The 12,682-nt window shown below is 40.4% G+C and overlaps 1 gene segment (V, D, J or C); it reads right to left on the bottom strand.

The window, feature by feature from the left end:
• The window catches only part of LOC111728259, a 21,190-nt gene extending 9,662 nt beyond the window's left edge, over positions 1-11,528 (bottom strand). The window contains 1 exon segment of the V gene segment in view: positions 11,466-11,528. Coding sequence covers positions 11,466-11,514 — 49 coding nt within the window.
• Between the last annotated feature and the right edge of the window lie 1,154 nt (positions 11,529-12,682).

The following is a 12,682-nucleotide window of genomic DNA, read 5'->3' as shown; positions in this document are numbered from 1 at the left end:
TACAGTATAAAAAAATGAACACTTTGTCTATAAATTTATTTCAGAATAAAGTGTGGTTTGTATCAGAACTAGGCCATCTGTTCACTAATGTATATAAACATAGATATGAATGGATTGATGAATAGATAAATAGGTAGATGACAAGGAATTTTCCTTAAATTCAAAGCAATGATATCCCAGTTCTAATAATCATGCATCGTTCCCACAGGTCCCCACTGAACGAAGCCAGTGATCTTTTGAGAAATGGCTGATTCCAGGTCTAGGACAGGGAAAATCCAAGAGGAGCTTGGACCATCTTGTGTGAGAAACTTCGATGTCCTTAAAGCATAATGAGAGTATGTCAAAAGTGAAGAGAATCCAACTAGTGTAAAACTCCAGTGGCTGAGTTTGGGGAACCTAAATATTAAATACAAATTATAACATAATGCATTGAAGAGGTATACACCCTTCGTTTCACATTGATGTTTTGGTAAGAAATGGGGTAAGAAATGCTTTTCAAAATAGCTAAGAAATTTTTGATAATTTTTTAGTAATTTCAAGGGAAGGTCTGACAGATATCTTTTTTAAAAAAATTAAATCATAGCTGTGTACATTAATGCAATCGTGCGGTACAATGTGCTGGTTTAAATACAATTTGAAATATTTTGATCAAACTGGTTAACATAGCCTTTATGACATTTTCTTAGTTATTGTGTTAAGACATTTATATTCTACACCTAGTAAATTCCACACGTCCATTGTAAGATGCGTCATAGCTGTGGTCCCACCAATTACCTACCTCCACACATCCTCCCCTCTCCCCTTTCCTCAAACCAGAAACTGAAGTCACATGATTAGCAATGGGACTGATTAACTTCATAGACCACTTAGTAGAATGCAGTGAGAAAAACACAGGATCCACCCAGGATATTCCTGCCAAAGACTGATGCCTAAATCTATCCTTGAGGAAAAACAAATCCAAATTGATAAATATTCATCAAAGTAGCTGATGTATAATTATCAAAAGTGATATGATCACGAAAGTGAAGGAATAAGTGTAGGATTGTTCTATACCAAAGGAAATTAAAGTGATATTATAACATGTCCTTCTGGACTGAATTAGTGTTCCTAAGACATATAAGAGATAATTGTCAAAACTTGAAATGGACCTAAAGATTAGGTGAAGAAATATATTAATGCAAGTTTCCTGACTTTATGGTTGTATTGAATTATGAAGTGTAATTTTCATTTGTAGGAAAGGTATAGTAAAATCTTGGAGAGTGGGGCTGTCAGCTCTTCAATTTACCCTCAAATCATTCAAGGGAAAATATGTCTTGCTATAATGATGATAATGTCTTCTTTCAAAATATTATTTTATTTTTCTGTCAGAATGTTAGGCATTAGACATTTTTCATATAGATACTTTCTTCTTTTTCTGCGATAGAGTCTCATTTTTTATTCTGGGTAGAGCGCCATAGTGTCAGTCTAGCCCACAGTAAACTGAAATTCCTGAGTTCAAGTGATCCTCCTGCCTCAGCCTACCTAATAAGTAGCTGAGACTATGGGTGCCCACCATAAGGGCCAACTAAGTTTTCTATTTTTAGTAGAGACAGGGTGTTATACTTTCTCTGGCTGATCTCAAACTCTTGAGCTCAAGTGATCCTCCCACCTCAGTCTCCCAGAGTGCTAGGATTATAGGCATGAGCCACCACACCCATCCTATACTTTGTTTTTGTAGAGATTGAGGGAAAGTTCTAATTATAGTATTTCTATTTGAAATTGTTTGTTTTTTAAATCCAAAACATTGCTCTTAAATTCATGCTAAAGTTATTATACACATTTCAAATTGTCCCTGTCCCATCATCAAGACCACTAAATGACCAGCTTACTACAGATACTTAGAAAACACCATTTTCCTCAAAGGATGTGTCATTCACATATGACCTTGTCCAAAGCCATAGTTCTCTTTAACAATGCCCAGTGAATTGAATGGACCTCACATTGTTTTTTGAGGGGGCAACTACATATTTTACTTTGTCCTTGGCTTGTTAAATTAGAATGAAAACTATGGTAAATTATCCTGTATGTGATTATTTAAAAATTTCTGTTCTTTGTTCTCTGTTTTCCCCTCTAACTAAAGGGCACAGCCTTGGAATTAGAGCCTAAGTTGGGATAAATATGAGATGACGGTCAAGGAATGTTCTGAGAATGACTTTTCACTAAATAGGTTTAAGACCAAGACCTTATCACCTGAGCAATTGCTGTGAGTTGCAGAAAGAACAGAAAGGAAAGTCATATGAGGATGGAGATTAAGCCACCAGCTTTTAGTGTAGCAGGGGCAGCAGGTCCTCATGCCCTCAAGTGGTGGCTCCAAGTATAGACAACCCTGTCTATGCAACACAGAGAGAGCTGGCTTGTATGTGCACAGTGGCCCTGATGTCATGTGTATCATAGATGACTAAGGGAATAAGCTATAACATAAATGAGCACAGTTTTTTTTAAATTTCAGGTGGTTATGGGGGTATATATAGTTTGGCTATATGGTTTACTTTGTATAGTTAAAGTCAATGTTATAGGTGTTCATTCCCCTGGGAAGTGTGCTATATACCTGAGAAACGAACCTGTTGAGTGAGAATTTACCCATCACCGTGTTCCCTTCCTCCCAACTTGAATTTCATTGAATTTTTCTTCCATATGAGTGTATAGGTGTTGATCCGTTTGTTCTAATTCGGTACTGTGTGCATGTGGTGTTTGTTTTTCCAAGCTTTGTGATACTTCACTTAGGAGAATGGTCTGTAATTATATCCAGTTTTCTGCATAGCCAACATGCAGTGGGAGAAAATATTTGCATTCTCTATATCTGACAAAGATATAGATAACCAGAATCTACAAAGAACTCGAGCAAAGTAACAAGAAAAGATCAATCAACCTCATTAAACACTGGGCAGGACGCAGGACACATGAACAGAAACTTTTCTGACAAGGTGGACTGATGGCACACTTGATTCATTTTAATTTCTTTGTTTTCAAAAGTATTCTAAAAGTCACCGTTTAAAACAATATTATTATTTAAGGATTGAAAATCATATAATTTATAAAAATTCATATATTTTGAAATGCATGTAAAAACATGTATCTTAGCAACCTAAATTAGTTGAAAGACTCAGAATCCAGTTTTAAAGAGTTAATTCAAGGGAAAAGTTGTGCATGATCTTCTTAGAACCAAGGAGTGCAGTAAAATGAGGTCCCCATTCCAGAGAAATGCTTTTTTTTTTTTTGTGAAGGAGCCTCAAGCTATCCCCCTGGGTAAACTGCCATGGCATCACAGCTCACAGCAACCTCCAACTCCTGGGCTCAAGTGAGTCTCCTGCCTCAGCCTCCCAAGTAGCTGGGACCACAGGCGCCCGCCACAACGCCTGGCCATTTTTTGGTTGCAGCCATCATTGTTGTTTGGCGGGCCCGGGCTGGGGATTCGAAACTGCCACCTGAGGTGTATGTGGCTGGTGCCTTAGCCGCTTGAGCCACAGGCACTGAGCAAGAGAAATGCTTAAAGAGGTGGAAAACAGAAAAGTTAGTAGGACTCTAACATATTTTATAAAAGGCTAGTTCATGAGGTACAGCCGTTTAACTAGTTAAAGCTTGTTTTTATTTCCTTTCCAATTTAAAGTAGTTTATTTAATTTGCATATTCGACAATGTGATAGGCTTGAATTCTTTGTGTCAGGAAGGAAAGAGGGAAGGCAAGTTATACTGAAAATCCACAGTTAAGAGGGAAGATGTCTCCCTGTTGCCCTTTACTCACTTATAACATTTATAAGACAATTTGATTAGGAAAAGGCTGATCTATAATCAGAAAGAACAGGTCACAGCTACCTGGGTTACTGCTGCCTGCTTATGTGATTCAAGTCTCATAATCATATTCCCTTAAGGTTCAAAATCTTTCAGAGTCCCAAGAGCTTAGATTTTGAAATACTTATGTTCATATTTTCCTCCTTTTTATCAAGATCTTTTGAAGAAAGCATCAAACCATGAGTTTAATAGTTGGACTTTTTTATGTTCAGGAGTTTTGGTCCCAAGTCACTGGGAAGGCTCATTCCTAAGATGACCAGGTGAGCGGTCACTGGCCACGCTGTGAAGCTGATGCAGTATGGGTGGAAGTGAAATCAACATGAAGAACATGACCTTGTGATCTCAGTCATGCTAAATAGCTATGTTTTCAATTAATGCAATTATTTGGTGGAACATTATTTTAGTCTTTCTAACTGTGCATTGATTTGGTTGTAAAAAATGTTATAATGAATGTAATGTCATATTCTTATATAACACTGTATCTAAGAATAGGACAAAAATCAATGCACAGTTATAGTGTCTAGTAAAAGTAAGAGCTTTTACCACTACGTTCCCCAAGATTCAAAGTAAAATACTCTGTAAGTGACTGGCTAGGTCTGAAACATTGCATGAGAGTTTTCCTACCAGCCATCAATTTAGAAATGTGGTTTCGTTTCCTGGCATATACACACAATGATCAGTTTTTATGATTGTGTAAATCTCCCCTTGCCCTACACTAGTCATGCAGTTCTCTAATCTAACCTTTCTCAAAAGGAGCAACTTCAATGTTGAAGAATGAAATACCCAGACAACTATCATTTAGGACCTTTGTGTATATAATTGGCTGGAGTCTGAACTATTCAACTTTGTGCCCAGGTCCAGCCATAACCCAAGGTCCATCATCCTGTTCATCACTTGGGTGTAAACATGGTCATAGGTTAGTGTCACATAGCAGGATGTCCTTAGGTCCATTCAGTGGAATGCCAACTAGTATTTGTAACAAAATGGTGTGGCTATACCCTTCTATGAGTATCCATCCCATATTTCTGGTGCAACTCAGGGAAGTATTTGGGCTTGTATTTTTGGTATGATTTCTCTGTTCCCACATAAAGGGGCAAGCTGACTGAGTTGACCAAGGGAAGGGATAAAACAGATAATCAATTGTCTCAAATTTCTATCATACAATTCTGAAGTCAGTTGCCTTATTTCTCAGTTGTGACGGTGTCATATTTTATCTCTAATTGAGGCAAGTTTAAGCCATACACACTTATTGACAGTATTTATGTGTGTGGTGGACTTCTGTTCATCCTGTGGTGTAGTTTTCTGTTACTTTGTTTTACCTCTTGAGCCATTGTGGCTTCTGAGCTCTGAGCTTTAGCTTTTGGATAGTTTTACACTGGTGGGTGTCTACCATGCTGATCATCATATAATGCAGGTCTGGTCTTCTCAGATTCCCTCAGTGATTGCTTGTCTGAGAAAGTCTTTATTTCTCCCTCATGTAAGAAACTTAGTTTTGCAGGATACAAGCTAGACTGACTTTTATCCTGTTTTAGAAGTCTGAGGCAAGATCCCTCCTCCCATTCTGGTTTGTAGAGTTTCAGTCTAGAAGTCAGCAGTTAATATGAACTGTTTTCCTTTGTGAGTTACCTCCTGTTTTTGCCTGACTGTGCTCATAGGAGTGCCTCTTTTGGGGTTTACTTTGGCCTTCCTAATGATTATGTGTCATGGAAAGTACCTCTTTCCGATGAGTCTCGCAGGAGTCTTGTGGGACTCTTGTACCTGGATATCTAGTTTTCTAGCCAGGCCTGGAAATTTTCCTCAATAATTCTCTCAGCTAAATTATCTAACCCCCGTGAACTTTCTTCTTTATCCTCAGGGATGCCTACAATGGTTATGTTTGGTCTGTGTACACAGTTCTACATTTCTTGGAGACTTTGTTCGTTCCTCTTGCTTCTCTGGTCATTCTCTTCAACTGACTTGTTTGGCACAGAGGTATTACCTTCAGCTTTGAGATTCTTCTTTGGCTTGATTGAGCCTATTCTTCAGGCTTTCCACTGTGCTGTGTAATTCCTGGAATGGATTTTTCATTTCCAGAAAATTTTTTTTGTTTTTTCTTTATTCTTTCTTGTTTTTTTTCCTTTTTTGTATTGTCTTTTTGGTTCCTTGTGTTGGGTTTCCATTTTATCTTGTACTTCCATGAACTCACTTATAAACACTATTCAAAATTCATCACCTGTCATTGTAATCTTTTTATTTAGGCTGGCATCACTCGTAAAGAGTTCTTGTTTTCTTTGATACAACCGTAAACACAAGTCTTCCTGCTTGAGGACGGAGGTTTTCTTTAGGGGGTGTCCTATCACCTTGGTTTTTCATATTTCCTGAGTTTTGCTGCTGGTTTCTTGTCATTTGGCCCCTCTGTTGAGAGTTGAGGACATTGGAACTGGCTTATGGGCTTGTCAGGGAGACATGGAGGATCAGTTCCTGACTGTGTCAGGGAGAAGAGTAATGGTCCTGAGTTGCCTCTCAGATTACCTCTGACCTGCTCTCTTCACTTCTTACTGACAAAGTATAGTGAGTTTGGTCCCCAGCTTACCCTTGCTTACTGTGCTGGTGGCAGGTTGTACTTGTGTGTATGAGTCAGCCACACCCTGTTATCTTTAACTGGAAGATGCTTTAATGTCCTACATAGTTGTTCTCCAAGTGACTGGATGGTGATTGCATGAGTTGGCTGCTAAGATGTTCTTTTGTGTAGTAGACTGTGGTCCTCTAGATAGAGTACTAGAGTACTGCAAGCTTTAGGAGGGACCATGTAGCTCCCAGGGGGTTTCTTGAGCTCCACTGCCAAGATAACGGGGGAGGGGCAAGGCAATTTAAGGCTAGGTTGTCCCCAGCCAGTGGGTTGTGCTTGTCAGTAGGTGGGGCCTACAAGAAGAAAGAAGCTGCATTGCTGCTTCTGGGACCTGGATTGGCTTAGTCTCTCTGGAGAATCACTGGAATGCCCCAGGTGGTAGAAGGGGCCCTGGGGCTTCCAGAGGAGTCCTTAGTCTCTGCTGCAGCTGAGGCTGGTGGGGGATGCAGTAGATTGGTGGTGGGCTGGGCCAGCTTGCCTCTTAGGCTCCACAGATGCTGGCTAGTTAGCTTTTGTGGTAGGCCTTAAAGATCTGCTTCCAGTTTTAGGCTGAAGCTGCCCACCCTGGGAGAGTGTCAGTGTGTGGCAACAGGCACAGCAGAGCCTCTCTCTCCTCCCCAACCTCTGCTCCACAGCCTCCCCTAAAGCAGGGAGACTTGTATTTAGGGTTATATCACTAACCCTAAATAGTGGGAGGATATCCTGTAGCTCGTATGCAGTGTCAAATAGCAATATACTCAGACTGTACTCTGCAGATCTGAAGAATAAAATACATGACTCTACCACTCTCCCAGAACATGTCTTAACTTCAGACAAATAGTTGGAGATATTATACCCTGGGAAAGGTGGAGACTGGCCTGGCTTGAGCAGGAACCAACTCATATAAGTTTTTGCATCAATTATTTACAAGGCACTTGTTAGACCAGCAAGAGATAGAGTTTGGCTCTTCAAGAGTGCTGATCAGGGAGAGTGGAACCTGGGTCATCACAATGTCCCCAGTGGATCCTAAAATAATATACGAGAGAAAAAATGAGTGTATGTGCAAGCATTATGATCAATTTTTATTTATATTTTAATATTTCTGGCTAATTCAATTTTCTGTACTTTTGATTCATATGCCCAAAAATGTCCAATTTCTAAAGTGATCCTCAAATTTGCAAGGTACAGAGAGATCTCTAGAAGTCCTCTAAACCATCTCCTCTAAACCATTTCTGTGTAGGAATTATCACCAGATGAATGGCCTTGCTCCTTCTGTCACCAGATGAATGGCCCTGCTCCTTCTGGAATCTTCCTCATTCTTTGTTCTAGGCCTAACATGCCCCATCCAGGGGGACCATTCATGCACATCTAACATGTGCACAGAGAACACATGGGAGGCAGTGGGCCCTAGAGCTTCCCTCCCACCCCAGTCTCATTCCTCATCTCCTTACCAGTTACTCAGAGCATTAGCAGCCCCAGGAGCTGAGCAACAATTCTCATTATTATTTGAATAACTAGAGTAAAATTTGCCTCCTTTACAGAAGAATGTACATGTACTTGTAAAACCTCTGAAAATTCCATAGTTAATAAAACTTAGCATTTATTTTCATGATCGTGGATATTCATGTTAACAATTATCTGGCACATTAAGGTGGTCAGCACAGTGTTTCTACTGCTGGACATTGAGCTCGGCTCAAGCCTTTGGGCTGTGTTTGATCTGGGACCAAGACAGTGACTATGTCAGGAAAACATTTGTATGGCAAGTAACAGGCCTGAACAACATCCCCAAATCAAGCTCAGCAGGCAAATGTAAGTGCAGGAATCTAACTTTAACATAGTTGCAAACAATTTTTACTTATCCTTTCACTATATTAATTTATAAAGTCTCTGAAATATTTCCTACATTTAATTTTCAAAGGCATTATCCCATGGGAAAATCGTCATGTTTTTCATAATTCTTATTTCTCCAGTATAAAATCTTTTTCAAATATAGTTTTGCATTCAATAGAAATAAAGGTGGGCATGTTTTCGACATAGGACTTTTCTCATTGGGAAAAGAATTGTCTTTCATTAAAGCAAATCACATTTAAAATGCAGCTGCTTAAAAATATTGTAGATTACCTGTTAATTTGTTAAAACTAAGACTGTCATTCAACATGCCTGAGGTGCTTTTGCTACTTGGCAGGTGTAATCTGCTCACAGGGATCAGCGCTGATGCTGCACTGGCATCCGGACAAACACTGAGTAACAAAGTTTCCTATGAAGGACAATTTATACTATGCGCACCTTTAGGTTTTCCTGTTTGTTTTGTCAACACAGGGTTGTTATTTGTCTGTCAAATGATTGCTATATATTGTAGACAATTTTCTCATTTTTCTTCTTACTCTATGGCTTAATAGCATTTTCCTGCAATGATCTCAGACTTCCTAGTAATAAGTGAAACCACATTCCAGCACATTCCAACACGATCTCAGACCTGAAAAGTTTTGAGATTTGGATAAATATAGACCTTACTTGGTATCACCATCATTTCTGGAAACACAATTCCCCAAATCCCTCTTCCCTCTATGGTTTCTTTAGAGTTACTCAATGAAGAGCCCTTCCTTCATATGTGAAAGTCAAAAGACGATGATTACTATTTAGTGACACTTGTAGGCAGACACCTGGAGAAAGCTGAGGAATGGGGAACACTTGGGGGAAAAGCTGCACCAGCTGAAAGCAGCAGCAGCCCCCCCTTGGACTTCCCAGACTGGTCTGAGGACCAAGTGGTTAAACAGCCCATAACTCCAGTGGCAGATAGACTCTGACTATTGGCAAAGTCCCCAGGATGCTCCTGTGTCTGCTATCAGCATCCCTGACTACCCTAGGTGCAGGTTTCTATTTTTCATTCTGCTTTGCAGTTTTAAACAATTCCAACTTGGAATCTTAAAGTAGCTTCTATTTTGATCTATGGACCCCGACTGATGCCATAAAACATTTGTCAGGTATCATAGTTGCCGTCTGTTCTTAAATCAAGGGAGTCATGGTCACATCTGCACTACTAAGAGTGAGGAGCAAGAAAGAACTAGAATGCAGAGGAGCCTCCCAGGCCCATTCTGTACACAGCAGAATACAGTACTTTTATACGAGTTCTCTTCTGAAGGACCATTCTCTTTCAAATCATCTCCAGATAAAAGATGCAGAAATAATCAATTTTGGATGCTCACCTGTACCCTCCTGAGTGACTAGGAGTATGTGATATGACCTAAGGACCATTCATGTGGGAACTTCACTAACCCTTCATGTACTCAGACCGTAGAGCCCTGCTTGATGCAGGACTTCCCCCTGAGCTGGCAATGGCGTTAGGACACAGCCTCAGGGCCACTCAGGGACCATCAAGGCTGTGAGTGTTTCCAAGACACACATGTGAGTTTCCATCAGGGTTTGTAGCTCAAGGCCAACACCACCAGCCTCCCCACCCCAACAAACGTGAGCAGCAGAGCTGGGTATTGTAGGAACAGCTGACTCCTCGTGTCCTTCCTGCTCTCCTTTTCTACTGCTGCCCCAGTCCCAATATATTTATTTTTAGGGGGGCAAAAAATTGCCATTTTCTAAATTCTGTTGAGTATAGCATACATTGTATGTCCTCTAATTCTGTTAGAATCGGTCATTTATTTTTACAGTCACAATGTGGGATTCAGAAATCACATTTTACTTCAACATGACTTAGACTGATCAAAGATTTTCACACATGACTTTTGACTTTAAAATAGATTTAAAATAGTTAAAATCCAAAAATTGTACAGTTTTCTTTGGGTACTCCCAGAAACAGTGTAAAATGCTGGATCTGTCCCTTATTACAGAGACTTGAGTTAAAAACTGGGGTGTCAAGTGTGAAGGTGGGTAGAGGTGAAGGAATGGAGCCCATACCACTAACCCAATCCAGCTTCATGTGCACCGGTAGCTATTTAACCAAAATGACATGGAAAATATATATTAATTTTAGATTGCTATGAGTCAGCTTCAATGGCAAACCTGTGATGCTGACTTGATTTAATTGAAAAGTAAATGCAGGCCAGGCAAGGAAGATTCGGATGAGCTTTCACTCACTTTCTCCTAAATCCTGTCTGGTTATCAGCAGCACTTTGACCCCTTCAATTCTCCTTGAGTTTCCATCTGACTAGGCTGGCCCACCTGACAGGTCCTGTGTGATGTCTGAGATGAAGCTGGGGCCTCACAGTCCAGAGGATTCACCTGCAGCTCGTCACCCTGAGTTCCTCACAACTCAGGCTATGGTGCCTGCTCACCAGACAAACAACCTGATGGGCAGCTGGGCCACCCAGCAGGGAGGTTTGTGTTTGGGGCTGTATCACTGTGTGAGGAGCTTCTAGATCATGCATGCAGTAATAAACCCCAGCATCCTCAGCCTGCACCCTGCTGATCTTCAGGGTGAAATCTGTCCCTGACCCACTGCCACTGAACCGGTCTGGGACTCCAGAGGCCCGGTTGGAAACCAAATAGATCAGGAGCTGTGGAGACCTGCCCGGCTTCTGCAGGAACCAATGCAAATAGGTTTTTCCATTACTGTGCAGGAGGCTCTTACTAGCCCTGCAGGAGATGGACGCCGGCTCTCCAGGGGTGACAGCCAGGGAGAGTGGAGTCTGGGTCATCACAATATCCCCACTGGATCCTGAAAGAGGGAGAAAGAACTGCAAGGTTAGAAAGAAACATTCGTAGACATTTTTCATTCTTTATTCTGGGCTAAATTATTTTTCATGTGTGTGATTTTGTCTTGGGGCCTCAAAATATTCAATTTGAAGCAGAACAGAGATTTTCAAGCCGTGAGAGAACTTCTAGAAGTTCCCAATATCTTCCCCTCTGTCTGAGTCAGAGTTTTTACTAGAGTTTTCATAGTTCCTTGTAGAATCTTCCTCACTTTCTCAGATCTGAACCTCACACTCTGCATCCTGGAGGACAAGACGTGCACATCTAACACAGAGCATACGTAACAGGCAGTGGATCCCCGAGGTCCCCCTCACCCCATTCCCCTCCTCATGTCCTTCTGTCCTTACCAGGGACCCAGAGCACCAGCAGCCCCAGGAGCTGAGCAGGGAGCCTCATTGTGAGAAGTTGGACTGAGGAGTCCTGATCAGTCAAGGTAGGGTCAGAGCTGAGCTTTTATCTCAGACTCCCAAGGGAAGGTCCTCCCTGGGGGACAGTATGCAAATCCCCTGGTGGGTGCAGTGGTGTTGAAAGAAATAAGAGGTGGGTGGGGCCCTCTCTTGAGCCAACTGATAGGAAATATTATCTCGGTTTAGAAGGAAACTAAAAGAACGAAATGTATTCTGCCTCTGTAGGAGAAAGGACATATTTAATTTTTCCTTCTTTTTCCTCCACTTATTTTTAGTTTTTCTGCATTTTGCTGGGAAGATTATAGTGTCTGAACTGAAGAATTTCCATTTGTCATTGTGTTTTGTAATTTTAAGTGTAATGTGTGTCATTCTGAACTTACTGTGTTTCACCAGAATGTGCTTTATTGAGTTTCTTTCATCGATGCCGCAGTGTATTGTGCTGCATTTGAAAAGTTTTTGCTATCGTTGTTTTCAAATATTTTTCTCATTTCCTTTCTCTCAGGTCTCCTCGTTACTTCCATACACACTGACCTCTAACACTCTGAGGACTTGTTCATTTGCTTTAATCTTTTTTTCTTTAAAATAGATGATTTCTAATGACCTACTGTCAAGCTCACTGCTTCTTTTGCCATAGATGATGGTTTTGTATCTATCTAGTGAATTCCTCCCCTGGGTTCTTGAACTTTTCATTTCCTGAATTGTCATGTTGTCTTTTTTTCATAACTTCTACTTCTGTATTGAAAATCCCTATTTGTTGAATGATATTCTTCGCATTTGCTTTTATTAGCCTTTGATCATAGATCAAAGATTAACAACCATTCTTTAATGTCTATAATTATTTTGAATTCTGTTTCCTATTTAATATTTAAGTACTACTATCACTTCTTTTGTATTATCCTTATTTTTAGCTTATGGTTTGACTTTCTGGGACCTGTCCCTCTATCTGTATTGTTTACTAGTAATCAATGATTTGGGAGGCTTTGCTTAAACATCAGAAGCTCATGATGCTTCTACCAATTCACCTTCATGTGATTTGGCAACTTCATGGAAACTGCAGCAGCTCTTACTTCCTTTCTTCTTACTTATTTACCACTCATCCTTCTTGACCTCTGTGTTAATTCTAATACGTATGCAGAGATTGTCTCATCAACTCTGTG

The sequence above is a fragment of the Otolemur garnettii genome, unplaced genomic scaffold (genome assembly GCF_000181295.1).
Source record: "Otolemur garnettii isolate 467f Iridium unplaced genomic scaffold, OtoGar3 scaffold00147, whole genome shotgun sequence".
NCBI lineage: Eukaryota > Metazoa > Chordata > Mammalia > Primates > Galagidae > Otolemur > Otolemur garnettii.
This window is presented reverse-complemented; position numbering and strand designations above follow the sequence as displayed.